This window comes from Lipomyces doorenjongii (assembly GCF_038497915.1).
Source record: "Lipomyces doorenjongii strain NRRL Y-27504 unplaced genomic scaffold V1508scaffold_33, whole genome shotgun sequence".
Classification (NCBI taxonomy): Eukaryota; Fungi; Ascomycota; class Lipomycetes; order Lipomycetales; family Lipomycetaceae; genus Lipomyces; species Lipomyces doorenjongii.
In genome coordinates this window covers 1-26,857 of record NW_027118100.1, presented here as the reverse complement: position 1 = coordinate 26,857, position 26,857 = coordinate 1, and the positions used below count along the sequence as shown (strand labels likewise).

The window sequence follows — 26,857 nt, the reverse complement described above, 5'->3', positions numbered from 1 at the left end:
ACGACATCGGACTTCACAACAACAAGCCACTTCCAGTGATTCCGCTATATCGAAAATTTAGAGCCATATCGTAGAATAAATAGTTAACTGGCTTAATAAGAATGAGCTATAACTTGTAATACCCGGTCAATTATCGTACTATATTCAACGTTTGTCAGCTCAAGAGTATTCTGGATACATTTTGCCGGCATCACTGGGGGCAGCGAATTTGTGTAGCACCGACTGCGGAAAGTTTGGACATGAGATGACCTCAAGGTCCCTCCTGACCTGACAGGACAAGGGAAGTGTTAACAGGTTGTTCTGTTCAATGACATTAAAACTTGAATTTCGATAGATTAAGTTAAATAAATCGTTTCTGCTTTCAAAAATAGACCAAATCCCTGGGCTACTGGATCGCTAATCATTGCCATGTCTTCTTAGTCAGATTTTTTTAGATAACTGTCGTGTGTGCCGAGCTCCATTTTCAATTGCCGCGAACAACGTAGCTGCCCAGGAACATTTCACGCCCAAATGACTACAGACAAGAAAGGTCCAATTGGCCACAGAAAGGGAACGCAGACTGCCAAGTTGAACAGCGACAAGGCAATACAAGAGACTAACAGCTCGTCGATTGTCTCGAAGAGGTCTGTCGAAAGGCTGTATTATCCGACAACGTGTCACTCGTCAGAAAGCAATCCCTCTCTAGAAGATGCACATTTCTTTAGATATTTTGTCCAAAAGCCTCAGAGGAGAGCTCCACTTATTAATCGAGGGTACTGGATTCGTATGGAAGCTGTTCACACGGTAGTTAAGCAGGTACAACACAAGAGTCCTACACTTGATTTCGCAAGCAGTTGCTGATGATTTTGTACAGTTTCTGCAATCAAATCCGGAATCAAGGAAAGCTGTCGTTAATCTGGGCTGCGGATAGTATGTGATGTGGTGTCGTCGTTGATTTCATTTAACTGACTGAAGATGACAGCGATCCCCTTCCATTTCAATATCTCGCAAAGGCATCTACCAATCGCAGCAAAACTATTTTCGTTGACGCGGACTATCCAGATTTGATCAATATTAAAGTGAACAAAATATCAGCGTCCGTAGATCTGCTACGTATCATTGGTGAGAGGTATAACTTGAATCAATCTTACTCAGCGGTTAAACTTGCCAGCGCGTCATACTATTGCGTTGGCTGCGATCTGTCGAATCTCGGAGACTTAGAGAGGGCATTAAATGCATGCGGAGTTCTGTGCGAAGGCTGGGATTTGCTGTTCATTGCTGAGGTCTCGTTGACGTACATGAACACCGAGGCAGCCGACAAAGTGGTACAGTGGGCATCTGGTGTCAGCAGAGGTCAAGGTACTTATCTTCTTGATATTTTGACAGATTATGCGTGATATTGACTGTGTTTTAGCTCAATTCGCACTCATTGAGCAGATACTACCGGCTGGGGCAGACCACCCCTTTGCGAGGACTATGCTCCGTCATTTCAATCGCCTTAACACGCCCATAAAGTCTGTATATACGTATCCTACGATTGAGGACCAAATTAGTCGATTTTCATCCCGCGCATGGAATTCGGTGGTTTGTACTGATTTACAAACGTTTTGGTACAACCAAGTTTCTGCAGAAGATAAAAGGAAAATGGAAGATGTTGAACATTTTGATGAATGGGAGGAGTTTTTTCTTTTCTGCCAGCACTACATTTTGCTCGTTGCTATCACCGGTAACATGACAAACAAAGGCAAGGGCGGTGTTTCAGTGAGGTCCTCTACGGTCGATGGAGCGTGGAATATCGATACGTTCGATTCTCCGTCACTTCGGCGCCGTTGGGGTGCAGCGACGAGTACGTCTGACAGGTCTATTGTCTACTTTGGAGGACTGAGCCCGACCACACGCCTGGCCACTAGTGTACTTGTTACGTCTAAAGACGCTACGTCTTTTAGTATCAAATCTGCGACGTATCCTTCGCCGAGAATGTGTCACGCCATAGTAGAACTTGCACCAGAGAGGTTCTTAATGACTGGAGGTCGGGGGTCACCTGCTACACCACTATCTGATTGCTGGATATTCAATTCAGATTCGAACGAATGGAAGCAAACTACGGATATGCCCGGATCGCGTTATCGACACGCCATGGCTACCATTTCTCCTGGACGGGTGGTTGTGTTCGGTGGACATGTCGACAATGATGCATCAGCAGAATGGCTCCTATTCGATTCCGAGTCATCCATGTGGACGACATTGGAGTGTGAGGTCAAGCTCGGCCTGCACATTTCACCTGGTTTCTGCTGGTTAGGAAAATACGGTATTCTATCAGGGGGGTTTAATCGAATCGGCGATATCTATGAGCACATTTATAAATGGTCAATTTGTGGGAACAGGATTAACTTAGAATTAATCCAAATGGGTAATGACAATCTTGTTCGCGCAGCTGCTCAAATGGCTCCTTGGACGGAGGATTCTGTACTGCTGGTCGGCGGCATCAAACCGCGCGGTCTCCTCCAAATGAACGACTCATTCAAGATCATCAACCTCAGTGAGATGTCCACCATAAATATTGAAATTGACAACAAAGAAAAGTTTCCAATGCTGATAGGATGTTCATTACATGTTACCAAAGATAGGGAAATTGTAATAGCTGGAGGGGGGGCAGTTTGTTTTTCGTTCGGTGCCTATTGGAACGAACTTGCTGTTGTAAGGCAACCAGCTGTGCCAAAGAGACAATGGACGGTAATTGACGAGGCCCAAAATCCTCTCACAATTGGATCCAAAGTGTCTACTTCTAGGTTTGATGAAAAAAATTTCAATTTGACCATCACCAAATGTGGCTCTGTGACTATTGGTGAAGTAGGAGTGAGAGAGTCTAGATCAATTGAGGACTGGAGGGAGATACACAAAACTAGTGTTCCAGTTTTAATTAAGAGCGTCAATATTGGCCCTTGTACAAACACATGGACGCCGGATTATCTCAAGGATAAAGTGGGATTCGATCGCCAGGTGACGGTTCATGTCAGCAAAAGCAATGCAATGAATTTCCAGACAAAGAATTTTCGCTACGAATTGTTGTCTTTTGGAAACTTCATCGATAGAGTATACCACATCAAGGACCACGGCAATGATTCCGATGAATTGCTCTATCTGCGATCTCTGTCTGCAGCCAAACCAAAGTCGAGAGCAGCAAATCTAGTTGAAGATTTCCCAGAAATTGCCTCTGATTTTCAATTACCTCCGGAATTGAAATCATTTATTGGAGACAAAGCGTTTTGCTCACCATTGCGCATATCTAGTCCGAACGTGGGAATGTGGCTTCACTATGATGTACGTATGACGTGCCAGAAAGAGCGAAGCCCGTGGTACTGATGATTACATAGGTTACTGCAAATGTTTTGATTCAAGTACGTGGGACTAAGCGAGTTCGACTTTATCGGCCTAGCGACGTGTCAGAATTGTCATTTCCGGCTGGTGCATCCTCTTCAGTTATTCCAAACATCTTTGATGATAAGGGTAGCTCAATAACGAACGTTCATCCTCTAGAGACCGTCATGAGTCCTGGAGACATCATCTTCATCCCACCGATGTGGCTACATGCGACGCTGCCTCTAGAGCCAAGCATTTCTATCAATGTGTTTTGGAAAGATTTAGAGTCGTCGTTGTACTCCCAAGGTAGGGATGTGTACGGCAACCGGGATCTGAAAGCGTATGAAGAGGGACGCGTTTTGATTAAGAGGATATCAAAGTCTTTTGATGCCATGCCCGCCGATATTCGGAAGTTTTATCTTGCACGCTTGAGTGATGAGCTGCGAGTTATGGATTAACAGTGTTGGTGATACTCAGTACTTGTCTATAGATGCAATGTAGATGGACATTTAATTATATGTTGAATCCTAATTGTACCGCATCCAACACCGCATCTTAAGTCTATTACGTCACCCGAACACAAAATTTTAGATTATTTGGTTTATTTACGTTCTTTAGAACCCACAACTTATATCGCCGTGGAAGATGCCAAGGTGACATTGACAGAAAATGTGGGCCAGATATCTGAGACTCATGCTCATGTCCGAGTCAAATGCTGTCGGTGAAAAAGGAATCATGTTAATGCCGACCGGGATTAATGGCCTTCTTTGAGTTGGGACCATAGTCCTACGCTCGTTAGCAATCACTCAGTAATTGAAGAAAAGCAGCCTACCCCGCTGACTAGCAGTAGCGTGAGTGATAGCTAAGCCATATGCGCCATCTGTTCGTCGGTTCCATTGAACTGAAGGATGGACATATGCTGGCTGACTTCACGACCCACGGAACAGGATTGAGTAGAAGTTGTTAGTGGGAACAATTGATTTTGAGACTGCCGAACTCTACGTACCTAGAGCCTGAAGACGATGCGACACCATAATCGGAACTCTGCTGTCGGTCACAGTGGCGATGAGATAGAACATGCCGACTGTGACGCGGCGGTATAAGCGTTGGACTCATCATATTCGCTAAATGCAGGAGGTACCGTATGTCACATAGATAGAGGTAGGGAAATCAATCGCGGGTTTGAATCCATACCAGTGATACACGCATCTTGTCGACAGCTCCTCAGGGTTTGGAGGAAATAAGGTTGCCGGCCGATTGCGCTACAGGGTGCAAGGCACTGCCAAGCGCTTAGTAACTTAGCCCTACTACGCTGCTTCCTTATCACCTACGCTTACTATTCCAGGCTTAGACTGTGTATGTTGTTAACCAGCTGAGCTTCTCCAGAGTTGAGTCAAACTAGTCTGCGCGCTCCTCCCTACCTCGCTGGTTTTTATAGCGGTCGGAATATGACTGAACTCCAGCGAAATGCAGACACTGAGCAATTATCCAACTGCAGCATCTGATCGAGATCACAGACAGCAATTCTCGATCTCTGGCTCCAGCTAACAGTGCTGCAAATAACCTTTGTCAAAGCTACGTCCACTGCCAAGAGATAAGCTAATAAAATAGGTAAGCCTTCAATCCTGCTGATCTCACTAGGTGTCCAGACAGTATTTTACATGCGGATATTCACATTCTGTATTCTCTTAGATTGATGCATAGCTCCCCGCTAGAAGTCACGCTAGAGGTCGGACCAGAGGATTCCATATCACTTGTTTCCGCAACCGCATGCTGCGGAGATGCTGCGGCTAGTGGGTCGGATCATCGTCGCCTTGCCGATATTGCCGCAGTCAATGGTGGAGGCGGTCCGGCAGGTCGCCATATTTTTGAAGAATTGCGACGCGGATTGCCAGAGGACGACAAAGCAGAAGTCGACGAATGCGTGGCTGCCGCCCTGTATTGAAGCAGCAGGGTTAGTCCTCTGCGACTTCGGCTGGACGACTGGCTGAACATGACGTATGCCGCGCTGAACTTATTCGTCGCGTTCGACGTCGCCCATACGCCTCAGTAGGAGATTCCTGCGGGTACAGTCGTGCAGGACAGTGTTGGAGCGAGAGTTCAGAGAACATATGGTCCGAAAGTTTGGAGGAGCGAGCCGGGATCGCGTACTGCGGCATGTGGCTCGCCGTGGAAGCTCGGGAGCATCATTTATAGGACTTACGGCATTGCGCCTCGCTAGAGGATGGTTTCTCCCGGGGTTATCCTGGAGAGAGCCCTTCAAGTTTGATGACGAAGCCGAGCACGACTTCCTCGCGGCTGTGCGAGTTCCACCTCCGGCACTCCCATCTGGGTTTTGGAGTTGTAGGACGTGGTACGGAGGGCGCCTTTGTTTGTTTGTCATATTGTTTGTACTTGTATTGTTTTTTATGTTACGCATATTATAGTATGTTTATTTATGTATATTGGTAAATTCATATTATATCCTAAGCCAAAAGTAGACTAGTCCAACGTGCTTTTGAGTCACTTATGAACAGAACAATTGTTGGCACTATTGCTGGATTAACAAACAAACCAGTAAAAAGACGAACGATTGTTTATTCCTTGTTCCACCTTCCTACGTGGCGAATTTACTTGAGATGTAGATTTGAATTGCTGACATGGGATTCTTCGGGATAGGAAAGGAGGCACAAGAAGGAATGCGGATACAATTTCGGGAACTGTATTCCTTTTTTTGTTTTTGCTGAGATCTTGCTGCGCGGCACCAGGGAGCCATGACGAGTTTAAGGTCTGAACATTCGAACCTGGTATCTAGAACAAATACATTTAGATTATTTGTTGTATTTCCGCTCTATAAAACCCACAACTTATTTCGCCCCAAGATATGACGTACAAAAACACACGCATGTAAAAAAACCATGGCACTACCAAAATTAAATAAATAAAACTTGAAACATGTCCTCAATTATGTATACTTCACACATATGTTTTCAATGATTTGCAATATGGATGCCTCGTCTTTCGACTCACTCCTTCGACCAGTTTCCCTGTCAATTTCTTCGGTGAATGATTTACTGGAACTCCTGCGCCTTGCCGGTCATCAGCAGACCAACAATGAGACCTGAAACCCAAGTTAGTAATTTAGACCTTTCTATATAAAAGCGGTAAATGGCATACCGAAAAGACCCAAGACCGAGCCGAAAATCTCAATGACAAGAATCTTCACGAAGAGAGATGGGTCGGCCGCATCAGCGATGGCTGCAGTGGAACCAGTAACACCAACTGCGACACCGCAAACGAGGTTGCAGAAACCAACAGTAAGACCAGCCCAGAAAAGAGCATATCCAGTGTAGTAGTTCTCGGGCGTATACAAGTCGGGGCCGACAACAGCAGCGAGCTTGGAGGAGAAAACAATTGACATGATGACTCCGTAGATGGCGACGACCTCGCAGAAAATGATAGAGATCAAATTCTTGGTTCGAATCCGTGGAGCCTTGACACCACCACCGACAATAGAAGTACCAGTGACGAAGATACCCCTACATAAGCTTGGTTAGTTAATGTGTCGTCAATATCACGAGACGCGTTTCTCCATAATTATGTCCAATTCTACCCCAATGACACCATAAATTACGAACGACATTCGATCACATTACTATCATATCCGCAATAGGCATATCGAACGAGAGAGACACGCCGCGCGGTTATTTGATTACTGAGTTCATGACATACCAGGCAGCACCGACGACACTAAGACCGATGCAAAGCGCAATGCCGAGCGAGGCCCAGGTATATGGGGAAGTGGTGGTAAGGAACTTTCCGACATTGAAAGCTTCACCAGAGCCGGTGAAGAGCATATCTAAATTTCGAACTGTCAGCCATGCCCTTCCTAAAATGTCGCATATTTTGTAATGTCCCCAGTCCCACGCTGAATCTAACACTCATATCTGTGTGCATCATGTCCATCGAAAATCGCAGTAAAGATTTGCAAATGAAATTGTTCATGACAATATTATAGAGCGCGGAAAATTGTGTTCCGGTAAGAAACAATTAAGAGCGCATAGGCGGGCGTGGCACTTGCGGGACGAAGAGCTTGCGAAAACCGAGAAATACGTACATCCACCGACGACGAAGGCGCCCAGAAGGGCAGTAGAACCAATAACAGCTGGAGCACCCATTGTGGTATGCTGACTATCGAGTAATGAGGCAAAAGGTGAAGAAATGTCGACGCAGAAAATACAAACGTATTGGGAATATCAGAAAGTTGCGACCGAAGGACTTGCAATGGCAGCCTGTTCGTGCCGCTATAGACTGGCGTTGGCTAGTGAGCGATGGAGGATAATCAGTTATGGTCCAGCTAAGCCTGTTTGCAATAGTGCAAAGCTTGTTATTGCGTTCTTCCCATACATATAGGAACGCTAAGCTAGATTCGGGAGACATTTAGCTTTTATGGTCAACCTAGATTTATTAGCGTGGGTTTGAAGGCAATACTGAAACACAGCAATTCCGGTGACACACAGGCAGAAACCCCAGCCAGATGCAGCTTGCACATAAACATTCGTCTGTTATGATCACACACAGCAATCCTCAATATGCTAAATATACCAAGTATATTATCTACAGATAGTTTCAATTCGTACAATACATCAGGAGGCTGCAATATTATCAAATGCCGTAACATTACGGTACATAATACACATCAAATATAATAAGTCAAATGACTATTCTTGTGACACCTGCAATTTTTAATGGTCACCGTGAGGATTCTCTTCTCTTCTCTCCGGGTCAACTGTAATCATAGTATCAATTCGGAGAATTGCGATGCACGCCTCTAATGCACTCTTCAATGATCGAATCTTGCTCACACTGGGCTCCAAAACTCCGGCCTTCATCTCGTCCACAACTCTTCCTTTCCAGAGATCAAGCCCATAGTTCTTGTAACCCTTCTTCTTCAAATCTGTCGATGGAGCACTTTGACTAGTAGCGTGGTAAGATCGAAGCTTAGCCACCAAGTCTGAGGAATCTTTCGCGGCATTGACGGCTAGCGTCTTTGGAATAATCAAGAGCGCGGCAGCAAACTCTGCAATGGCAAGTTGTTCTCTGCTCCCCTATAGTGGCCATGTTAACGCAATTCGACAATGACAATACACCGTGCCAACTTACCAGAGTCGTGGCAAAGTTTTCAAGATAGATGCTCAAGGCAGTCTCAACAGCGCCACCTCCGGGGACAACGCTGCCACTCTCCAAGGTTCGCTTAACAACCGACAACGAATCGTGAATCGATCGTTCCATTTCATCTAACTGAAAGTCTAAACACATTAGTTAATAACCAATCGCACGACCACTGAGTATGTTGCGCATACCGTTCGAGCCTCTGAGAATAATTGAGCTTGAAGTATACGCCTTCGTCCCCTTAACAAGGATACACTCGTCGTCTGAAATACGTTCCTGAGAAACCTCCTCGGCATATCCCAAATAGCTAGGCTCAAATACTTCTTCGCCCTCCAAGTTGGATAAGCTACTGACCAAGGTTGCACCCGTAGCATGAGCAATTCGTCGCAGGTCTTCTCGCTTGCATCTCCGAACTGCCATAACGCCAGTCTCGACAAACGACTTCAGACACAGATCATCGATACCTTTAGTAGTCAAAACAATATTGGCACCAGCATTGATGATTTTCTGCACTCGTTCCAGTACAATAGTGTTCTCCCTCTTCCTAATTTGCTCCAATTCCTCGGGGTTCTCGATTGTGATGCTGACGCCTAGCGGCATGCGAACCCTTTGCAAATTGATATCAAGACACGCAATCTTCGCGTTCTGAATGCTTGTCTTCATTGCTTGGCTGGCTATAGTGCAATTCAGTGCATAACCCTTGACCAATACTGATTCACGGCTAGACTTTCCATGCGCCTTCAGGATATTGACAGCTTTGACAGGATACTTAGTCTCACCACGGGAATTGGTAGACTTAACGGCCAAAATTGAATCGACCACCATGGAAGCAAAGAAATCAGAATCACTGGCAACCTTAGTATAGCTATCACATTATAACGCCAAGCCATGCTCACCTTCCAATAATCTTACTCGACATGCTAGTTTTCGCAATGTTCTCTAGGACATCCTTTCCAAGTGCCTCAACCTTGACGCTCATAACATCATTCAAATACTTCGTCGCTTCACGAAGGGCGAGTCGGTATCCGGTGATAATTGTGGTAGGGTGAATCTTGTTCTTGACCAACTCATTCGCTCGACGTAGCAGTTCAGCAGCGATGATGACGACAGATGTAGTTCCTACAAAATATAATCAGACTATGCACCTAAGAATGCAGATCAGCGCGACAAACGTACCATCACCGACTTCACGGTCTTGCTGCTGTGCCAACTCGACCAAGATCTTGCCAGCAGGATGCTCTACATCGAGGAGACTCAAAATTGTGGCACCGTCATTCGTAACAGTAACATCCTATGCATATATTATTAAGACCTAGAGAGACGATGTGGCATTTTTCATGTGAGTACATACACCAATATCATCGACCAGCATCTTGTCTAAGCCAACCGGACCGAGCGATGACTTGACGACATTCGCGATCGCTTGCGTCGCCAGAACTATGATTCATTTAGATCCAATCCTTACTATATTGTATTTTCATCATCGTGATAATTACCGTTCTGATCTCTGATATCATTGCCGCTTAGCTTTTCTCCGCTGAGAACTGTTCAAATATTAGCGCCAACCATCACTTCTACTATAGAAAGGAATATCCCAAGGATCTGGACCAAAAGACGTATTCAAACTTACAAAGAGTATCAGACCGTGGCGTACTAAAAACCTGCGACATCGTGGAGATAATTGATTGTTGTCCGGTTAACTAGCAGGAACGCGTGAACTATTTTTCTTGCCTTGGGCCGCGTTCGGGATGGACATGATTTCCAGCGTAAACGCAGGCACAATTGCTCATAATTTAGGCTAACACTGGGCTCGGGGAGCCAAAATTTGAGCCGCGCTGTCGCTCAATACATACAGATTCCTTCATCACTTCAACATTTATTGTTCACCATTCAACTCTGAAGTGTAAAAATCTGAAACGATATATAGTATGGCACCAAAGAAGGAAAAAGTTGACGGTATGCCATTGTCTTTGATTACGGGCTCATTATTCGCAGCTAATGGTTCTAGCTAACAAGCCTGCTTTGATTGGTATCACTGCTCCAAAGGATGAGGATTTCCCATCGTGGTACCAACAGGTACTCACCAAGGGTGACATGCTAGAATACTACGACGTTTCTGGCTGCTATATCATGAAGCCCGGATCATACTCGGTTTGGGAAAAGATTCAGGGTGGGTGACTCACAGCATACCCAGATGCTGCTTTCGGTACTGATATTGACTGACAACATAATATAGCTTGGTTTGATGGCAAGATTAAGGAAATGGGCGTCCAGAACGCTTATTTCCCTATGTTCGTGTCATCGCGAGTCTTGGAGAAGGAGAAGGATCATGTTGAAGGATTTGCGCCTGAGGTTGCTTGGGTTACGAAGGCGTATGTATAAATTACTGTGTTCGAGGGGCCACAACTTACTAACTCATTCTATTCTAATATAGTGGGAGTACTGACCTGGAAGAGCCAATTGCTATCCGTCCTACCTCAGAAACCGTCATGTATCCATACTATGCCAAGTGGATCCGTAGCCATCGTGATCTTCCATTGAAGCTCAACCAATGGAACTCTGGTATGTTCAACTTCTGGCAGACGCCGTGTGTGAAATATTTTTGAGGTCTAATGAAAATTAATGTTTTCAGTGGTCCGATGGGAATTTAAGCATCCCCAGCCTTTCCTCCGCACTCGTGAGTTTTTGTGGCAAGAGGGCCACACCGCGTTCCTCACCCGCGAGGAAGCTGAACAAGAGGTTTTGGAGATTCTTGACTTGTACGCTCGCATTTATGAGGAATTACTAGCCGTTCCAGTCATAAAAGGACACAAGACGGAGAAAGAGAAGTTCGCTGGTGGGTTGTTCACTACTACCACTGAGGGTTATATAGCCGCTACTGGCAGAGGTATCCAGGGTGCTACCAGTCATTGCTTGGGACAGAACTTCTCAAAGATGTTTGGCATTAGTGTGGAGGATCCAAAGAACGATGGCGAGAAGATCAACGTCTGGCAGAACAGTTGGGGTCTTTCGACTAGAGTCATTGGCGTCATGGTCATGACTCACGGTGACGACAAGGGTTTAGTTATGCCCCCCCGAGTCGCTCAGCACCAGGTTGTTGTCATTCCTTGCGGCATTACTGTTAAGACTACTGAGGAGGACAAGGCCAACATTGTCGATGGCGTGATGAAGATCGAGGAAACGTTGAAGAAGGCTGGTGTCCGTGTTGTTGCTGACACCAGAGACAACTACTCCCCTGGATGGAAGTTCTCCGACTGGGAGCTCAAAGGCGTTCCTCTCCGACTGGAGTTCGGTCCCATGGACTTTAAGAAGCAGCAAGTTGTCGCCGCGCGACGAGCGACTGGCCAGAAAGACTTCCTGGCATTGGCTGATCTTGCTGAGTCTATTCCTAAACTTCTGGAAGAAATCCAGGAGGAAATGTACAAGAAAGCGAAGTCATCTTTTGACTCTCACGTTGTCCGTGTTACCAAGTGGGAAGACTTTGTTCCTGCTCTCAACAACAAAAACTTGGTTCAAATCCCATGGTGCGGAGTTTCTGACTGCGAGGATAAGATCAAGGAAAGGTCCACGAGACAGGATACTGGAGAGGAGATTGATGAGCGTGCTCCTTCTATGGGCGCGAAAAGTCTTTGCATTCCGTTCGAGCAACCTGAGGGTATAATTCCGGGAGAGACCAAGTGCCCTGCTTGCGGGCGTGACGCCAAGGTCTGGTGTATGTTTGGAAGAAGTTACTAACAGCGGTGACGGTGATGCCTTATCAGTTTGCGTTCATGTGCTTAGTTCTTTTTTGATTTGTCTGTATACATCAAGGGACTTGAGAGGGTTGTATAGAACAGTTTTGCACATTGTTCCGGCGGCTATATTCAGACTTCTTTTAATTAGAATGAGACAATAAAGCATATATATGAACATTTACTAACAGCTACGACTGCAATTTAACAATGTAAGCCCAGAACTCCGATAAAGACAATCCATGCCACGCCTTGTATGCACAAATTCCCACTCCCATTCCACATCTCTAGTGGTTCTGACAACTGGCGGAATTACAGTTTGACATCTTGCCGGTACCCTTCGCTCTCTCTACGCATTAACCTAACGTGTGCAACTTCTTCATGAACATTAGAACCACCACCAGGAGTGCCATGCCCGGCTAGCGAGGTAGACGAAGATACTACCGCATTAGCTGTCGGTGGTAAAACTGAGGACGTGGCCAGACTCTGCAGTGCCCACGTACGTCGTTCCATCATTAAGAAATGCATCTGATGGCGAATAGCATTAACTGCATTTCTCATATTCTGGATTTCTTCTTTCATTCTAACTGTCTGGTTCGTAAGCATGACACTCTGGCGTATCTCCAGCTCTCCTAATTGCTCCGATAGTCTTTCCAGCTCTGACCGGAACCGCTCGTGTTCTGTAAATATATGGAGCACATCATTGTCCAGCATATTATTTGATCCACCAACAGCAACCTGAGCACGAAGGCTCTTATTCTCCGCTTCAAGAATCGCAATTCTTTCCTCTTGCCTATCAAGAAATGGTGCAAGCGAGGTCAACGTGCATTCTGTAGTATGGCTATCCAGTTTCTCCCTTCGTCCGGACCAGCGGCAACCAAGTCTATATGATGGACAGTTAACAATAGATTCGCTGCATTTGTCTAGATGTTCTCTAATATCGGCCATGGAGAACTGCTGAGAACAATCGGGGCATTTAGTTGACCGGGCTGCGCATATAGTCTTGTGATCCTTTTAGCCGTAGACTTGTTAGCTCGAACAGCACACACTCGGCCACAGGCCAGCAATATAATAAACAAAAAAACATACATCAACTTCAAATTCAGATACAGAGCCCTTACAGTCAGGGCAGGTCATGGGTTGGTGAAAGCATTTAGCGGGATCTCGCTCTATAAAGCGTCGTTCGATGAGCTCCGTGCAGTGGTCCGAAGGGCATTCCAGTAATGCGTAGTGGCATTTGTCCCGCAAATGGTGCCGAAGCAGGCACCGCTGAATGACAATTTTGCACCCTTTATCGGCATTTGGACAATAGACTAGCAGCTCATTGACCATATTCGAGAGTATCTTTGGCGGCGGGCATATATCCTCGTCGGATAACGGACCTCGGTCGACCGGACATTTATTTGACTGGGCCAGCGCTTTGTATAGGCATACTGAGCAAAACGTGTGTCTGTACAGAGCTTGCGTATTAGTAAACGCGAACAGCTATAGTAGCTAGAAAGGCAATGAAGAGCAATGTAGAGCTCACCCGCACTTGGTGTAGCATGGATCAACGAATGCGCTACAGCAGATGGGACACACTAGATTGTCGTTCAATGAAACGTATAACAATGACCGAATATCAGCTTCATAACTACTTGTAGTCTTCGAAGACTCTCTTCCTTCCATGGTTAAATGTAAAGCCTTCCAGTCGTATTCCAATATGAGATGTTGTCGTTATTGGGAGGCTAAGGTAGTCGATCGATTGCGGAGAATCACCCACAATTTGAGCTCTGCAGGTTGGGGTATCATCGAAATTGACCCGCGTCGAGGAGACGAACGAGCAACAGTTACGGAATGGGCCAAAAGCCATGCATCGGCGACGTGACGTATACGCCACTAAATCCTCATGGCAATAATCCATGACTGTAAGGACAATAATGCACTTATGGTCTTAGAGCATCGAGTTTCCGGCGCAATGCGACCACAATACACGATAGCGTAAATAACGACCTCTTCGATAAAGCAGTAAGCTACTAGTGTAGTAACTTTAGATGAGTGGCACCCTGTTCCTTCGATTTACCGACAGCTCCCGAGGCTGTAACCTAGACGGCATTATTCGATACTATTAATTTCCTGAATCATATCTGTTCGGCTTGGGGATTACGGACACATGGACAGCAGTTTTACTTCGACCACGGCTAGTCGCCTTCTTTTGCTGGCAGACAATACTCTCGTTTCAGTTCTTGAGCGGAATCGACTAAAATCATTGGATTTAGAGCCATCAGCTGCTGAAGAAGCAGAAATTCAACGAAATTTGCTGGCATTGAGAGATGGCATAGGGACATTAGAAAGAGAGCAGTCTACAGCAGAGACCGATTCGTCCGTGTAAGTTGGGTTGAGTCTGGCAGCGATTAATAGTTGGTGTGTATCTGGAACAGGATCGCTGACGGAATTGTTATCGTAGGTCATCACGAGCTTTAAAGTCAAAAGAAGACACATTAATACGCCTGCAAAAGCAGTTTGATAAGCTCCTGTCGCTCCTTCAAGATGGTGGGGCGGATAAACTGCTTTCGCAAGTGTCTGCTCCACGTCCATCTCGCTCTTCACTTGTGTATCCTTCAAATGACGAATATAATTCTTCAAGGTGTGTATGGTGAGATTGAGGCAACACAATTATATCTTATAATTAATGTTATGTAGGAGCCGTCTTTTGAATACCTCGAGTCCAAGAACGAAGACGCCGAAGACAGTACGATTTAGTGATAACTTGATCGACATGCAATCAACTACTCCAGATCCTCTAAGTATAGCTGCAGACGAAGCGCGGAATAGCGCGAGCAACAATGAGGCACTGTTACTCCAGCAGCGAATAATGCAGCAGCAGGATGACTCTCTAGATCGACTGTCTGAATCAATATCGCGACAGCGAGAGCTCAGTATACAGATTGGCGACGAATTGGATTCGCATATTGAGCTTCTGGGAGAGGTTGATCGACTAGTGGACTGGGGGCAGCATAGACTTGACGGCGCGAGAAAGCGCCTTGACTATGTATCGAGAAAGACTAAAGAAAACAGTATGCGCATGCCACATCTATTTTTTATTAATGGGTTAAAATCTAAATCTAACCGTTTAGGTTCCTTGGTTGCGATTATCGTGCTCATCATCGTCTTGCTTCTTCTCATCATAATTCTTAAATGTACGCCTCAAAATTTACTTCGTGAATACTATTATATTAACATTTTATTTTAGAGCCAAGAATTCAAATAGTGTAGCGGTTTCAGTTTGGATTGGGCGATTGGTCGTACATACGGGTTGTTTCTGGTTTAGGATAAGGATTTTGCGTTTTCGATTTGTAGGAAAGAAAAGAAGACACCAGTCTATTTCCATGCTGTTTATTTTCTTTCATCATTTGACATCATGTTTTATGTATGGCTTTAGCAGTTACGATATTGTGCTTTTCTTATGCATAGTGTTGTTTGTGCGATATCATCTATCTATAGACTGAATGTTAAAGTATTATCACGGAGTATTTGTGCTTGCTTACCAGAAATAGGATTTCTTAACTTATGCACGCCCGTAAGGCAGTCATGAAGTACCAAGTACAATAACATGGCCTGTCTCAATTACCAACTTTTTGTCGGTACGTGAGAAAGAACAGGAATGTAGATCAAGCATATGATATAACTGTATATGAATTAACAACCAAAATCAGCACCTATATACACGCGAATATATATAAACCAATCATGACCCCAATGACTATATGATTGCATGAATCAGAAAATCACAAATCGAATTCCACACCAAGTAAAACAGACTTGTAATAACCAAAACATTCACAATAATACTTGAACATATACACATCTCAAACCCATGAACCTAGATGTACAAACCGAATCCAAGAGCCCAACCAGACAATTGTATATGCATACTTTTTCCTAAGCACATATAGCAACAGCAAATATACACAAAAGACAATTAATTATATAAGGAACCTACTACCGAAACCAACGATACCCGTGATATGATGTGATCGAAAACCAACACGAGAAAGAGGGACGCCTTGCCAACCGATAACATGTAACATAACAATACTAGTATATAATGACGTCCTTTCAAGACAAGAGAGCTAGACCAAACTCCTATTTATCACAACGCACCCCAACAGAAAACGATCACAAACTCCGTATAGACTACATATGATATGTTACGTCCACATGGTGACAGTTTATGACCACGCCCTTCTGCTGGGAGTGCTCTGCACGTTAGGATAGATCATCTTCGCGGGAGACGAAGGAGGAGGTGAGGCGACCCGAAGTCCGGTGGCAGGGTCAACAATCTCAATGGCCCTTTTCACACGGTGAGAGGCAGGTCTGCCAGGTGACATGCCCGGTGAGAGCTGCCCTAGCATGCTAGACGTGCTGGGTCTAACCTGAGTTTGAAGCGGAGACGACTCAGGGGATCCGGATGTTGACGATCGATCGGACGAGTAGGTAGTGGCAGACTGTATCTCCTCCTCGGACAACAAGGACGGACAGAACTCTAAGTCGTCCTCAAGGTCGAAGGCACGACCGGCATCGAACTTAGCACGAGAATGATGGACTGCAAGGATGTTAACTATTGCCATTCCAGATCTCTCTGACGCCGCGACGATACAATGGACGGATGGCATTCAGGAGCACACAAGTGACGGACATAGAACACATACGAGAATTGACCGAGACTCCCGGAGTGCCGTAGGTGTGATACTGGTAACTCATTGTTGGACAGCAAGAAGTAAATCAACGACAGAGCAATAGCAATTAAGAGGCCACTATGAGAGATGGATGTAGAAAGGTTGGTCCGAAGTGCCACAGGAGGGGAGCGGGGAATTTAAGCGGCGGCAGTCGTGAGTGAGGAAGACACCGGCCGAGTGGTAGTGTGAAGCGGCAGCAGTAGTTTTGTGATCTGTGATCAATGATAGATCTGTGATCCGGTAAGTGGTCTTTGAAATATGTGACTCGCACAACTAAATGTGGCGTCATGAGGCGCTGCAATTGTGACCTCTGGCCAATTATACAGCCGCAAGATCACTGCAAGCTGCTCCGCCAGCCACCCCCCAGCCACTAAACTCTTTTGTGGAACCAAGTCAAACGTGACTAAGTAGTCTGACTTAGCGTTGTGACCCATCAACAACATGATATAGACATTGAGTCGCGAGATGCACTGTTCACCAGCTCCACGTGGTTGTGCTCGAACTTGACTTAACTATATATAATAGACGACTGCAATATAGTTATGCTGATTTGGGATAATATTCGTATACGCATGTTCCAATTTGATTTCATACACTATATGACGTCTCGTACCATACATATGTATAATACTATTATACTATCATATAGCTATACATGAAACGCCCTATTCCTGCTACAGACATTTATAACACGTAAAGACAAACGATAACACAGCCAAAACATAACAAACCTTCACCGCAAAACAATAATACAACGAATTAACAATACGCAGAGAAACCTAGCTCAATACATACATCATGCATATACATATAATAGAGACAATAACAAACATTAAACAAACACAATTCCCAGCAATAAAACATCGAGATGACCCTCTTTTTATTTCCGCGCTATGTGATCTCGTAAGTAATATAGGAACACAGAGCAGAAATGTACAGCTCCAAGAGAGTAAGCAAGGAAATCGAAAATAAAGCAAAAAATATTTATGGAATAAATGGAAATACAACGAAAATAACATGGTAACAAAAATAGAAAAACCAACATATTCAAAGTGTCGATAGCCAATAACATCGTACAAATACGACGTAGGTGAAGACCCATCAGCAATTTGCCTCAAGACGCAACCGCCCGATTAGTTGATACACCCACTGTAACATTTTACCTTCGAAAACTAAAATCACAAAATCCCATCAAGTTGTCAGTAGATCCAGCCGATGCCAAGTTCAACATAATAGTACAGAAACCATACAAAGCAATAATTTTCCCCAACGTATAAGTTGGCGTGCAGGTCTGAGAAATATACAAATTATTATCAAGCCAATTGTTGCGACAGTAGATTGGTTGCTTTGATCCATGCAAAGTAGAGAATCTGCTTTAGTTGCAATACGTCCTCTTTCTTCTTAACGCGAGCAAGATTACGGATCTCTTGCAGTAGACTGAAACATCTAGGAACATTTTCTATGAGAGAGCGTTAGCATAATAGACGTTGGCACAACCCACAAGTACTCACCGGGAGAAACAAAGTCGATAGCAGCCTTAACGCATGAAGATATATTGCTAACCTGGTGCGCGCATCCAGCAGGAATAAACACAGCATCACCAGGCTTCTGCCAAACTCTAAACGGAACCACACCAAATCTCTTCCTGAGCAAAATGAGCTCGCTATCCGGAAGATAAAAGACCTGTCGATGTATCGGGTCATCTGTGGAGAACTTTGGCACGACCTTACTACCTTTAGCTTTCTCTCGCTTGGCGGTCAGGAATGGATTATTATAAGCAATCGGATCCTCCTGTTCGCGTTCTAAGATAAACTGGCGAATCTTGTCACTGTCCTCAGCCTTGAAGATATCCCAGACCGCGCCGATTGCCTGCTGTGGATGAGCACTGTCTACACCGGGAATATTTGTGAGTTCGTCCGGAGAACCATTCGGGTATGCAAAGGCCATAATATTGACAGCATCAGTCACGTCGAGGTGCAGAGTAGTACTCCCGTGTCCGTTGGGTCCATGAGATGAAGCATATGAATTATACTAGAGAGTTCAGCGTGGGAACGAAAATAAACGCACAAAGCTAATCGACATACCAATTTGGGACCAAGATCAGGCGAATTGAATTCTCTGGGGAACATTGATGCCAGGTTCAGAAAACCTTCGCGTCTTGTATATATCGGAAACGGCAACGCGTTTTCAAAGTCCTCAAATAGCTCAGGGCACAAATCCTTGAAGTCACCATTGGTTGGCCAATCTTTCAGTGTCAAATTCATCTTCCTGCCGTTGTACACACAACTAGCAAATCCCTCAAAGAAATCGCGGACGCTTGATTCAACCACCTGGCCACTATCGTCCAGTAAGGCACATCGATCCCGGCCATACCGCTGGATGAAGCCAGAATCGGACCAGTCTAACTTAAGACTCTTACCAGCACCGTGGATAACTAGAGGAGTACCTTCGGACCACTTTGCCCGGAACGCGTCAACAGATAGCTCGCCATTTTGATATTCGATTGGTTTGGTATTGGAAATAAAAGCAGAGTCGTTGGGATCACTTGATGTCAGAGAACTGAGTCCAGCAGTCTCTGCAACGGCTTCTTTCTTGACCGCCCAACCTGCTGAACTACTCTGAGTCTCCAGCTCACCCGGATTCATGGATGACGAGAATGACGGTATCTGAGGGACGCGAGAATAAACACTGTTGTAAATCTCCTGTATATCGCCTGGCATCATACGTGTCACTGGTATAAGACAATTTTGCTGATGTCGATTGCCATATGCGCAAAACTCAAACACAAATCTGAGCGTATTTCGCACGAGTTTTCCATTGTTGTCATCTCCAAGGTTGTTCCAGTCATCGTAACAATCAAGACACATTTCGAGACCGCAGTAGTAGCACATGTATCTGCCTGAGAATAGCGACGTTCCGCAAATATCACATAACGATCTGTATCCCTCTCCTTCTTTTGGCACGATTCGAAGTAGCGCGTCCTGCTTCTCCAACTGGAGCTCTTGATCTAGCATACCTGAATATGTAGATGCAATACGGTCCAGAACATAATTAATGTCATCTGCTGATCTCGGTGGAACCGAAAAGTTGACCTTGGCCACATAGTCAGCTTTCCATATCCGATTCGTATACACGTCTCCCTCTGACGGAACTTTTTGACCGTAACTGTCGTTCGCATGACCCAAATTTAACTGATCGCTGAACGCATAATCCGGATCCTCGCCATCGTAGTAGGGACCGCTAACATCTTCCTGGAACACACGTACGCCAATGAAGCGACAGGCACCCACGCCTGATTTTCGCCGTGTGCAGGCTCGACACCGCCGAATACCAACGTTCATGCTTTGGCAGTTTTTTGCCTGCACGAACCAGAATATCGATTTATCAGGGTTCACAATTATGGGCTTGTCGTTCGCAAAAGGCCTGCGACGATTAATCATATTAGTACTTTTCCAGCACAGATCAACCTCGGAAGAGTCGAAAAGCAGCACTCACGGTCGGACTTGGGCAGCCTTTATCTTCTTGCTGGAGTCCTTTGATTTCTTCTTCTTTGAGCCTTTGCGCTTATGGGATCCCCAGGCTGTGTCGTCAGAGTCGGACTCGTCGCCCCCATCCTGGTCGGTCGGCGAGAACTCGTAAGCACGCTTCAGATTGGGATCAGGTGATCCCATCATTGTGATTGGTGTAGACTGAGCCTGGTAGTCGGGAAGGTCGCCGCCGGGTTGTTGGAGATATGGATCAGCTCGATTGCCGAAGGCTGCGGCCTCGAAGAGATTCGTAGTAGCGTAGTAACTGCTGCCGGCATGATTCATCGGCACTGCAGACGCGGCAGACATGAGGGACGGATCGGCGAAGATGGGATCAATGCAGAGGGCGGCCGGGTCGTATGCGCCTGGTGGAGGGGCCGCGGAGACATCCGCATAGGACATCGCGCCGTGACCGGCGTAGATACTCTGACCAGAGAGTGGGCTTGCGAGACTGATAGAGTCCTGGTCGTCGAAGGGACCACCACAATAGGGAAAGGGTGTGCGTGCGGGCGAGGGCGCAGGCATCGCGGCACTGTAATACTCGTCGGACGCGGTACGCACGGCCAGGCCGTTTGATGACGGGACCCGGACGTGGATGGTGGACGGCGGCGGGGGAGGGATGTTGTACGGATCCGCCATATTAGTGGATCATCGATGGAGGGCCCCTCGAAGAGACGCCGTGAAGTAGCAAAAACACACAGTTGGCAGCGAGGCAAAGGGATCAGGTGCTAGCGCAGATTGTCGTGAGCGCAGCAGGGTTGGACGAGCAAAACGATAACGCGGCGCAGTGATCGACGTTGGACCGGAGACGTGATGCTTGCTTGACCTGGGGGATGTTTGGGATGTTTTTGGTGCGTGGGCTCATGCGATGATGTCGGTCGGGTCGAGAGTTCTGCGTATGGCGATGGCTCAGGTGGGGGAACGTCTAATGGCATTGGCTAACAAGATTTATGGCTTAACTGTCCTGATCTGCCTTTTTATGCGTCATACGCGGCTGTGTTTGGCGCTTTACGCATGACGCAATCGTGCAGAATGAGTATTAGCTAGCGAACCTTATACTTGCTTCACGTGTTAATAATAAAGCGCTACAACGAGCATCGGAAAACCCTTACGCACTCCTGTAGTCCAGTCACCAGCTATTACATCTACAACACCATTAAGATTCACAATAGTTCATGCCACCTAAGCTATCGAGGAGAAATTAACTAGTATTAACATTAAACTCAAGAACTCTCCCAGACGCTTCCCATCACAAAATATTAATGCAAAAGCCGCCCAAATGCATGTCCATATGCTCCAACAACTAAATATAATTATCTGAAACGAATTATGCACTCATTGCACTATATAATTATAATATCCACACACAAAACATATTCGTGAATATTTCACGCAAGACCGTAGATCTTCTTCGCAATCCAAAATGATGTAAGTCCAAACAAGATCAAGCCCATAGTAACTATCACCGTCAGTTCTGCTATTAATCGTATGTATTGAATCTGATCAACTTACTTGAATAGAACCACGACAATCCCTCCTTATCTTGCCCTGGGACATACACGTTCATTCCCCACAAACCAGTGATAATATTCATCGGCAGAACAATGGTACCCTGCAGAATAAGTTAGCATAATCTACGCAACAAGTAAACAATCTACTAACAAGAATCGTCAGTCGTCCCAAAACATCGTTAGTATCATTGTTGACCTGCGTCATTCCAATATTGATCTGCGCCAAATAGTTTGAGTGACTTCGAGAAAGCAGCTTCTCATAATGCGTCAAATTCTGGACCATGGTAATGATATGATCTATTCATCTGTCAGCACCTAGCCTGATTCAAATACAGTCAAGATACGCACCCTGAATGTCGCCTAAATACAGACCAATCTCACTCCGCGGAGCAATCTCCCACTGTTCATTACATCGTTTTGCGAAACCCTTGATAACGTCCGCTTTATAACCCAATAGTCTCATGATGCTCATTACCTGCTTACGGCATTCGCCAATTCTCCGAAGCATATCGCCTTTACCTCTAACATCGTAGTGTTTGTTGAATGTACGTCCGCTGAATATGCTAGATGCATCGCTGCCTCCCGTGCGCCTACGATGTAGTTTATGGCCAAGATCCTCGTGATCAAAATCGTCATCTGATAAATCGTCATCTTCATCTGATAAATCGCCAGAATGCATCTCCAGAATCTCAGTGTCTATATCCTGCACTTCTTCCTCGATTTCGCCAATTAAAGGCGCAAAAGCATCTGTCACGTTATCAATAATCGCATAGCAAATCCAGTCAGCAGATACTGTCACATAATCGCGAAGCTGGCGAATCCGTCTTCGGACATTAGCAGGATGTGGAGTCGGTCGGTAGTGGAACTAAATTTTAGTTAGTATCCAATCTGTCTTCAAATATCTAGCATACGTACACTTAGCACACCATCACGGAAAACGACAACATATATATTGACTGGAATCAAGTCTCCCTTCTTTCCAAAATTATTCCTGCGCCTTGATGCATCCTTTCCGTATCTCATACGTCTCTCGCGCGCGGACATGTGGGGCGCAAGTTCGAAACTGCGAAAGCAAACCAGGTAGTACGTTCTGAAAAGCTCAACTTTCTCCCTCGTTTCTTCCATGCAGATATCTTCTGTAGTCAGAGGATGGATGCCAAAGGCCTTGCTTAGCACCTTCATTTCGGCATCTGTAGGGTCTAGAATATCTAGCCAAAACGGGTACGGACGTTCGCGGACGTCTTGCATGTAGCTTGGAGCTCCGGAAGCACGTCCTTTGTTGGACTTCAAATTGTCGAGACGAGGTTGGCGTCCATGCTCAGGTGGCGCAGACTGAGGCCGCGATTGCAAACTTTCGGGGCCCCGCAGGCTGCTCTTTTCGTCTGGACCGATAACATCGGGAGCTTCTTCAGTTGAGGGAGAGTGTATTGACGGCGCGAAAGATGAAGGCACAACGTCTGGACTAACTGGGAATAGCTCATTGAATGACAGACCATGGCCTAGCAAACCCGAAATAGATTGTGAATGAATTGTCTTCTCCAAATCCTCTCTAAAGTATGTGAATCTGAACGGGTAGCCCAGTCTCTCCGATGGGTTTCGAGATGGCTCCCTAGGAGCGCCACGGCCCCGCCTCCGTCGTTCTGGCACAATAGTATTGTCCTCAAGATAATACGCTGGGCTATCCGTGCCGGATCCATATCTTGGTCGCCCGTCTATCATTATCAACTCCGGAGTACCTGGAGCACTCGCCGGTTGCTCCATTTCACTCCATTCAACCAATGCAGAGATATCGGGCCAGTTCTTTTGCTTACCAGATGCTGGGTCCATGAAATCCTGCGTCTCTATGGGCACGCAGACGTCAATCAAGGAAGTAGTTGACATGTTCCGAGAGCGTGGCGCTGAAGACGAATCATACTCGTTAACGTCATTCTGTAATGATTCTCCAGAATTCCCCGCCGGATAATTCTGGCGGTCGTCAATGTCAATTAAATAACGTTCGTTTGCCTGTCGCGCAGACATCTCGCCGATTTCAGACAACTTCTGCGAGACGCCCGGTCTATGATCTACTGAATGCGTACTCGAAACACTGCGGCGTCTGTCCCGCAGCAAATATCTGTCCGACGCAAGCTCATTTTCGAGCGCAATGCTATCGTTGTGTCGCATCCGGTTCATATTTCGCTGATCAAGTGTGACGGACAGTTCGTGGGGTAACCGTATGTCACTGCCATCCATATCATCGTCGGCAACGTACGCCGCCGTAGACATTCTTCGGGTCGAAGGAAAGGAGGTCTGATACGCTCTGTGGTCCAATAGCGTTGACGATGCAATAGATGACGCGGATGAACTAAGCGGGAAGGTTCCTGTTCGCTCTTGACTCGGCGACATCGCTTGACTGTGTTGTTGCTGCTGCTGATGGGCGAAGGCTCTAGTGTCCGGTATCACCTCTGCTGCGAAGATCGACCTTCTCCTAGCTGGCGGAGACTTGTTTGGCGAATGTGACATGTTTCGATAGATTTATCTCGATTGAATCAATATCAGTCTAGAGGTGGCGTAGCTAGATAGCGTCGCATTTGGGCTGAAACTTGCGCAGCCGTTATAATACGCCACACACCACGCACATGGTCTGGGCTATGGACCCGCAATCGCAGAATCTCGACCGCCTCAAGCAGCAACTCCCAACAACGGAACAAGTTTGTCATTATTAGCAAGGTTGTAATCATACATCCACAATTTGTTGCTGCACATGATTATAGTATCATATAGAAATAAACTACATAGCGTCTATGTTATTACTACTATTATTATGCATTCCGGTCACAATCGTCCATTACTATTACATACAAGATCAAAGATCGAATCGAACCAAGGAAACATATAAGAAACCGCTATTATTGCAAATGAAGCGTCACATCACATACAAGAGCCGACGCAATCGAACTTTCATAATGTACTACATGAGCACGTGCCCATCCGTCTTCAGACGGCTCCATCCAGCAATGCTTCAACGGCACCTTGGACATTACCGCCACTGCGTCTGAGTGCCCTCACATTTCGATCAAAATCAAAGAACCCCTATGCTTTGTTAGCTTGGATTTGCCACTCACACACAGAGTCATATCATACCAGTTCATTCAGTTGCCGAAGCTGGGCCTCGTATCTCTCCTCTGGTGGTCTATTATCCTCCGCAGGAGGCGCACCACCTCCTCCCATCATCAGGCTGAGCATTTCCGGAGAAAAGAGTGGATTCGGAGCCGCATTATTTTCTGTTCCAGCATTATTGCCGTCCGTTCCCTGAGCAGGTACTCCAAACATAGTATTATTAAACAAAGCACCAAATGGGTTTCCAGCAGCAGGAGCATTAGGAAGTCCGCCGGGGAACAGGCTCGCAAATGGGTTTGCAGGAGAACTTGTGTTTGCTCCATCCGTAGTCACAGTACCCGCCTGTGTACCGCTGTCGCTGGTGTTCGATATCTCCGTAGATGTTGTCCTGCCGGGCTCTGGGAAGGCCTGAGTACCCTGACCAGGAGCTCCAAATTGATTACCTCCAAACATTCTATTCAAATTCATCATTTGTCTCATAGTCTCCGGGTTGGTCATCATTTGTCGGAACTGCTCACTCTGCATCATTTGCCGGACTTGTGGACCCATGCCCTGAAGATTGGGTGAGGAGTTAATAATATAATCCAGCATCTGAGGGTTCTGAAGCATCTGGTTCATCGACTGCTGAAACATGGGACTGGACATCGCTTGTATCAGTTGTTCCTCTGAAGGTGGTGGTCCCATCTATATCATATTAATCTCCATTGGAAGCCTCGTTGATAATCAAAGTAAACATACGCCTCCATCAGGTCCAAATAAGCTAGCACTCGGTAACTGAGCAAGACCAGCATATCGAGCTCCAGTCAACCCCGCCAAAGGATTTCCGGCGCCTTGACCAGCAGCAATATTCTGGGGAACGGCAGGAGCGGAAGTCTGGGACGCCGCACTCTGACCCGATGTAGAAGAGGACGGGGGTGCAGCACTCTTGACAAGATGAACAGTGTGGCCAGACTGTATCTTGTACGAAGATAACGTTTCGTAATCTTTCAATACTCTACCGGAGTAGATCAATCGCTGTCGCTCTTTCGGAATGTTGCATTGAGGTTCTAGCAGCTGTTTGAAGTCTGAAACTAGAAGCGATGGTGATACAGAAACTGTGTATTTCTGATCGGCTGAAGATCTACGAAGCATGCGTAGTTAGCTGACGTTACTACTGAACTGACACTTCAATAATAGAAACGTGCCATCTCCCCGAACGCAAGTTCGAGGAATTGGCGACAATAACATACACAAATACAACATCATAACAACCTCGCAAACATTGATCAAAATCGCAAAGAAGGCTACTTACTTCACGGTGACTTTGATTTCTTCGCTGCTGGCTGGAGCCGGCGTGTTCTCCGATGGTGCCTCAGACATTATATGTACTATTGTAACCGAATAATAGCGCTATATGTCTCTAAATTTCTTTCCAGATATCGTGTATATTCCGTAGCTTAGGCAGAGTGGACGGGACCTTGTTGACGATTAAGAAAGTGTGTAGAGTAGATGATCAACCAAAGCACCAGAGCGTCAGATAACTCGACTAGGTCAACTCTCAAACTCAGTAGTCGGGCGAGAAGACTATGGGAGCAGTGGCTCGTCGGTAGAACATGTCAGCGGCGTACTCGCAGAGAACACTGTAGAAAGGTCACAGTATAATTCAGCACGGCAGCGTACATCAGTGTATGAGACTAATCTAAACTGGATTATACGTTAGTCCCGACAATGGTGCATAACCCTAACCCCCCAAAAACCATGGAATTCTTACCTATGGTTGACATTTTCGGCCAACCGAATAA

The 26,857-nt window shown here is 45.9% G+C and overlaps 10 protein-coding genes across 10 annotated transcripts; 3 read left to right on the top strand and 7 right to left on the bottom strand.

Moving 5' to 3' along the window:
* The first annotated feature begins 19 nt into the window (after window positions 1-19).
* V1508DRAFT_419505 (S-adenosyl-L-methionine-dependent methyltransferase) lies at window positions 20-4,037 on the top strand. Its single transcript, XM_066940609.1, has 5 exons — window positions 20-795; window positions 854-909; window positions 962-1,338; window positions 1,394-3,300; window positions 3,354-4,037. The coding sequence occupies exons 1-5, from the start codon at window positions 511-513 to the stop codon at window positions 3,795-3,797; spliced, it is 3,069 nt and encodes a 1,022-aa protein (XP_066795100.1). The 5' UTR covers window positions 20-510; the 3' UTR covers window positions 3,798-4,037.
* A 1,922-nt stretch (window positions 4,038-5,959) lies between these two features.
* V1508DRAFT_419499 (ATP synthase subunit C-domain-containing protein) lies at window positions 5,960-7,617 on the bottom strand. The gene is made up of 4 exons (XM_066940608.1): window positions 7,436-7,617; window positions 7,051-7,177; window positions 6,496-6,857; window positions 5,960-6,439 (listed from the first exon to the last, which is right to left on the bottom strand). The coding sequence occupies exons 1-4, from the start codon at window positions 7,494-7,496 to the stop codon at window positions 6,390-6,392; spliced, it is 600 nt and encodes a 199-aa protein (XP_066795099.1). The 5' UTR covers window positions 7,497-7,617; the 3' UTR covers window positions 5,960-6,389.
* Window positions 7,618-7,931: 314 nt separating this feature from the next.
* V1508DRAFT_387882 (chaperonin Cpn60/TCP-1 family) lies at window positions 7,932-10,292 on the bottom strand. Its single transcript, XM_066937854.1, has 8 exons — window positions 10,121-10,292; window positions 9,987-10,034; window positions 9,842-9,927; window positions 9,667-9,781; window positions 9,387-9,609; window positions 8,682-9,337; window positions 8,482-8,627; window positions 7,932-8,426 (listed from the first exon to the last, which is right to left on the bottom strand). The coding sequence occupies exons 1-8, from the start codon at window positions 10,158-10,160 to the stop codon at window positions 8,064-8,066; spliced, it is 1,677 nt and encodes a 558-aa protein (XP_066795098.1). The 5' UTR covers window positions 10,161-10,292; the 3' UTR covers window positions 7,932-8,063.
* On the top strand, window positions 10,259-12,400 carry V1508DRAFT_387880 (uncharacterized protein). Its single transcript, XM_066937853.1, has 5 exons — window positions 10,259-10,446; window positions 10,499-10,660; window positions 10,727-10,862; window positions 10,925-11,052; window positions 11,123-12,400. Exons 1-5 carry the CDS (start codon window positions 10,419-10,421, stop codon window positions 12,223-12,225), a joined length of 1,557 nt encoding a protein of 518 aa, XP_066795097.1. The 5' UTR covers window positions 10,259-10,418; the 3' UTR covers window positions 12,226-12,400.
* Window positions 12,341-14,014, bottom strand: V1508DRAFT_419493 (uncharacterized protein). Its single transcript, XM_066940607.1, has 3 exons — window positions 13,750-14,014; window positions 13,311-13,671; window positions 12,341-13,232 (listed from the first exon to the last, which is right to left on the bottom strand). The coding sequence occupies exons 1-3, from the start codon at window positions 13,887-13,889 to the stop codon at window positions 12,534-12,536; spliced, it is 1,200 nt and encodes a 399-aa protein (XP_066795096.1). The 5' UTR covers window positions 13,890-14,014; the 3' UTR covers window positions 12,341-12,533.
* A 200-nt stretch (window positions 14,015-14,214) lies between these two features.
* Window positions 14,215-15,917, top strand: V1508DRAFT_440091 (syntaxin-61). The gene is made up of 5 exons (XM_066942243.1): window positions 14,215-14,588; window positions 14,668-14,847; window positions 14,904-15,277; window positions 15,338-15,400; window positions 15,454-15,917. Coding segments are annotated over exons 1-5 (834 nt in total). The 5' UTR covers window positions 14,215-14,373; the 3' UTR covers window positions 15,456-15,917.
* A 515-nt stretch (window positions 15,918-16,432) lies between these two features.
* On the bottom strand, window positions 16,433-16,964 carry V1508DRAFT_398158 (uncharacterized protein; the record flags this gene model as incomplete). Its single annotated transcript, XM_066938195.1, has 2 exons — window positions 16,433-16,806; window positions 16,913-16,964. 2 exons carry the CDS (start codon window positions 16,962-16,964, stop codon window positions 16,433-16,435), a joined length of 426 nt encoding a protein of 141 aa, XP_066795094.1.
* Window positions 16,965-18,105: 1,141 nt separating this feature from the next.
* On the bottom strand, window positions 18,106-21,384 carry V1508DRAFT_165675 (uncharacterized protein). The gene is made up of 4 exons (XM_066936085.1): window positions 20,435-21,384; window positions 19,024-20,362; window positions 18,451-18,970; window positions 18,106-18,398 (listed from the first exon to the last, which is right to left on the bottom strand). The coding sequence occupies exons 1-4, from the start codon at window positions 21,103-21,105 to the stop codon at window positions 18,253-18,255; spliced, it is 2,676 nt and encodes an 891-aa protein (XP_066795093.1). The 5' UTR covers window positions 21,106-21,384; the 3' UTR covers window positions 18,106-18,252.
* Window positions 21,385-21,524: 140 nt separating this feature from the next.
* V1508DRAFT_419479 (uncharacterized protein) lies at window positions 21,525-24,589 on the bottom strand. Its single transcript, XM_066940606.1, has 5 exons — window positions 22,893-24,589; window positions 22,326-22,842; window positions 22,129-22,274; window positions 21,979-22,078; window positions 21,525-21,925 (listed from the first exon to the last, which is right to left on the bottom strand). The coding sequence occupies exons 1-5, from the start codon at window positions 24,477-24,479 to the stop codon at window positions 21,855-21,857; spliced, it is 2,421 nt and encodes an 806-aa protein (XP_066795092.1). The 5' UTR covers window positions 24,480-24,589; the 3' UTR covers window positions 21,525-21,854.
* A 127-nt stretch (window positions 24,590-24,716) lies between these two features.
* Window positions 24,717-26,857, bottom strand: V1508DRAFT_165599 (uncharacterized protein). The gene is made up of 5 exons (XM_066936084.1): window positions 26,827-26,857; window positions 26,368-26,759; window positions 25,815-26,196; window positions 25,101-25,760; window positions 24,717-25,049 (listed from the first exon to the last, which is right to left on the bottom strand). The coding sequence occupies exons 2-5, from the start codon at window positions 26,433-26,435 to the stop codon at window positions 24,954-24,956; spliced, it is 1,206 nt and encodes a 401-aa protein (XP_066795091.1). The 5' UTR covers window positions 26,436-26,759; window positions 26,827-26,857; the 3' UTR covers window positions 24,717-24,953.

Excerpts from the sequence above, each read along its gene's own strand:
- V1508DRAFT_419505 (XM_066940609.1), top strand. The coding sequence starts at position 511 with ATGACTACAGACAAGAAAGGTCCAATTGGCCACAGAAAGGGAACGCAG. Across the intron at positions 910-961 it reads GTTAATCTGGGCTGCGGATA|CGATCCCCTTCCATTTCAAT; the intron begins GTATGTGATGTG and ends TGAAGATGACAG. Across the intron at positions 3,301-3,353 it reads GAATGTGGCTTCACTATGAT|GTTACTGCAAATGTTTTGAT; the intron begins GTACGTATGACG and ends ATGATTACATAG.
- V1508DRAFT_419499 (XM_066940608.1), bottom strand. The coding sequence starts at position 7,496 with ATGGGTGCTCCAGCTGTTATTGGTTCTACTGCCCTTCTGGGCGCCTTC. Across the intron at positions 7,178-7,435 it reads CGCCTTCGTCGTCGGTGGAT|ATATGCTCTTCACCGGCTCT; the intron begins GTACGTATTTCT and ends TTCGAAATTTAG. Across the intron at positions 6,858-7,050 it reads AGTGTCGTCGGTGCTGCCTG|GGGTATCTTCGTCACTGGTA; the intron begins GTATGTCATGAA and ends AAGCTTATGTAG.
- V1508DRAFT_387882 (XM_066937854.1), bottom strand. The coding sequence starts at position 10,160 with ATGTCGCAGGTTTTTAGTACGCCACGGTCTGATACTCTTT. Across the intron at positions 10,035-10,120 it reads GCCACGGTCTGATACTCTTT|TTCTCAGCGGAGAAAAGCTA; the intron begins GTAAGTTTGAAT and ends ATATTTGAACAG. Across the intron at positions 8,427-8,481 it reads AAAACTTTGCCACGACTCTG|GGGAGCAGAGAACAACTTGC; the intron begins GTAAGTTGGCAC and ends TGGCCACTATAG.
- V1508DRAFT_387880 (XM_066937853.1), top strand. The coding sequence starts at position 10,419 with ATGGCACCAAAGAAGGAAAAAGTTGACG. Across the intron at positions 10,447-10,498 it reads AAAGAAGGAAAAAGTTGACG|CTAACAAGCCTGCTTTGATT; the intron begins GTATGCCATTGT and ends TAATGGTTCTAG. Across the intron at positions 10,661-10,726 it reads GGTTTGGGAAAAGATTCAGG|CTTGGTTTGATGGCAAGATT; the intron begins GTGGGTGACTCA and ends AACATAATATAG.
- V1508DRAFT_419493 (XM_066940607.1), bottom strand. The coding sequence starts at position 13,889 with ATGGAAGGAAGAGAGTCTTCGAAGACTACAAGTAGTTATGAAGCTGAT. Across the intron at positions 13,672-13,749 it reads CCATGCTACACCAAGTGCGG|ACACACGTTTTGCTCAGTAT; the intron begins GTGAGCTCTACA and ends AGCTCTGTACAG. Across the intron at positions 13,233-13,310 it reads TATCTGAATTTGAAGTTGAT|GATCACAAGACTATATGCGC; the intron begins GTATGTTTTTTT and ends TACGGCTAAAAG.
- V1508DRAFT_440091 (XM_066942243.1), top strand. The coding sequence starts at position 14,374 with ATGGACAGCAGTTTTACTTCGACCACGGCTAGTCGCCTTCTTTTGCTG. Across the intron at positions 14,848-14,903 it reads GACGAATATAATTCTTCAAG|GAGCCGTCTTTTGAATACCT; the intron begins GTGTGTATGGTG and ends AATGTTATGTAG. Across the intron at positions 15,278-15,337 it reads GAGAAAGACTAAAGAAAACA|GTTCCTTGGTTGCGATTATC; the intron begins GTATGCGCATGC and ends CTAACCGTTTAG.
- V1508DRAFT_165675 (XM_066936085.1), bottom strand. The coding sequence starts at position 21,105 with ATGGCGGATCCGTACAACATCCCTCCCCCGCCGCCGTCCACCATCCAC. Across the intron at positions 18,971-19,023 it reads CTGATCTTGGTCCCAAATTG|TATAATTCATATGCTTCATC; the intron begins GTATGTCGATTA and ends TGAACTCTCTAG. Across the intron at positions 18,399-18,450 it reads TATCGACTTTGTTTCTCCCG|AAAATGTTCCTAGATGTTTC; the intron begins GTGAGTACTTGT and ends GCTCTCTCATAG.
- V1508DRAFT_419479 (XM_066940606.1), bottom strand. The coding sequence starts at position 24,479 with ATGTCACATTCGCCAAACAAGTCTCCGCCAGCTAGGAGAAGGTCGATC. Across the intron at positions 22,275-22,325 it reads GTATTTAGGCGACATTCAGG|ATCATATCATTACCATGGTC; the intron begins GTGCGTATCTTG and ends ACAGATGAATAG. Across the intron at positions 21,926-21,978 it reads ATTGTCGTGGTTCTATTCAA|TTACTATGGGCTTGATCTTG; the intron begins GTAAGTTGATCA and ends TGACGGTGATAG.
- V1508DRAFT_165599 (XM_066936084.1), bottom strand. The coding sequence starts at position 26,435 with ATGTCTGAGGCACCATCGGAGAACACGCCGGCTCCAGCCAGCAGCGAA. Across the intron at positions 25,761-25,814 it reads TATTTGGACCTGATGGAGGC|ATGGGACCACCACCTTCAGA; the intron begins GTATGTTTACTT and ends AATATGATATAG. Across the intron at positions 25,050-25,100 it reads TTCGGCAACTGAATGAACTG|GGGTTCTTTGATTTTGATCG; the intron begins GTATGATATGAC and ends AACAAAGCATAG.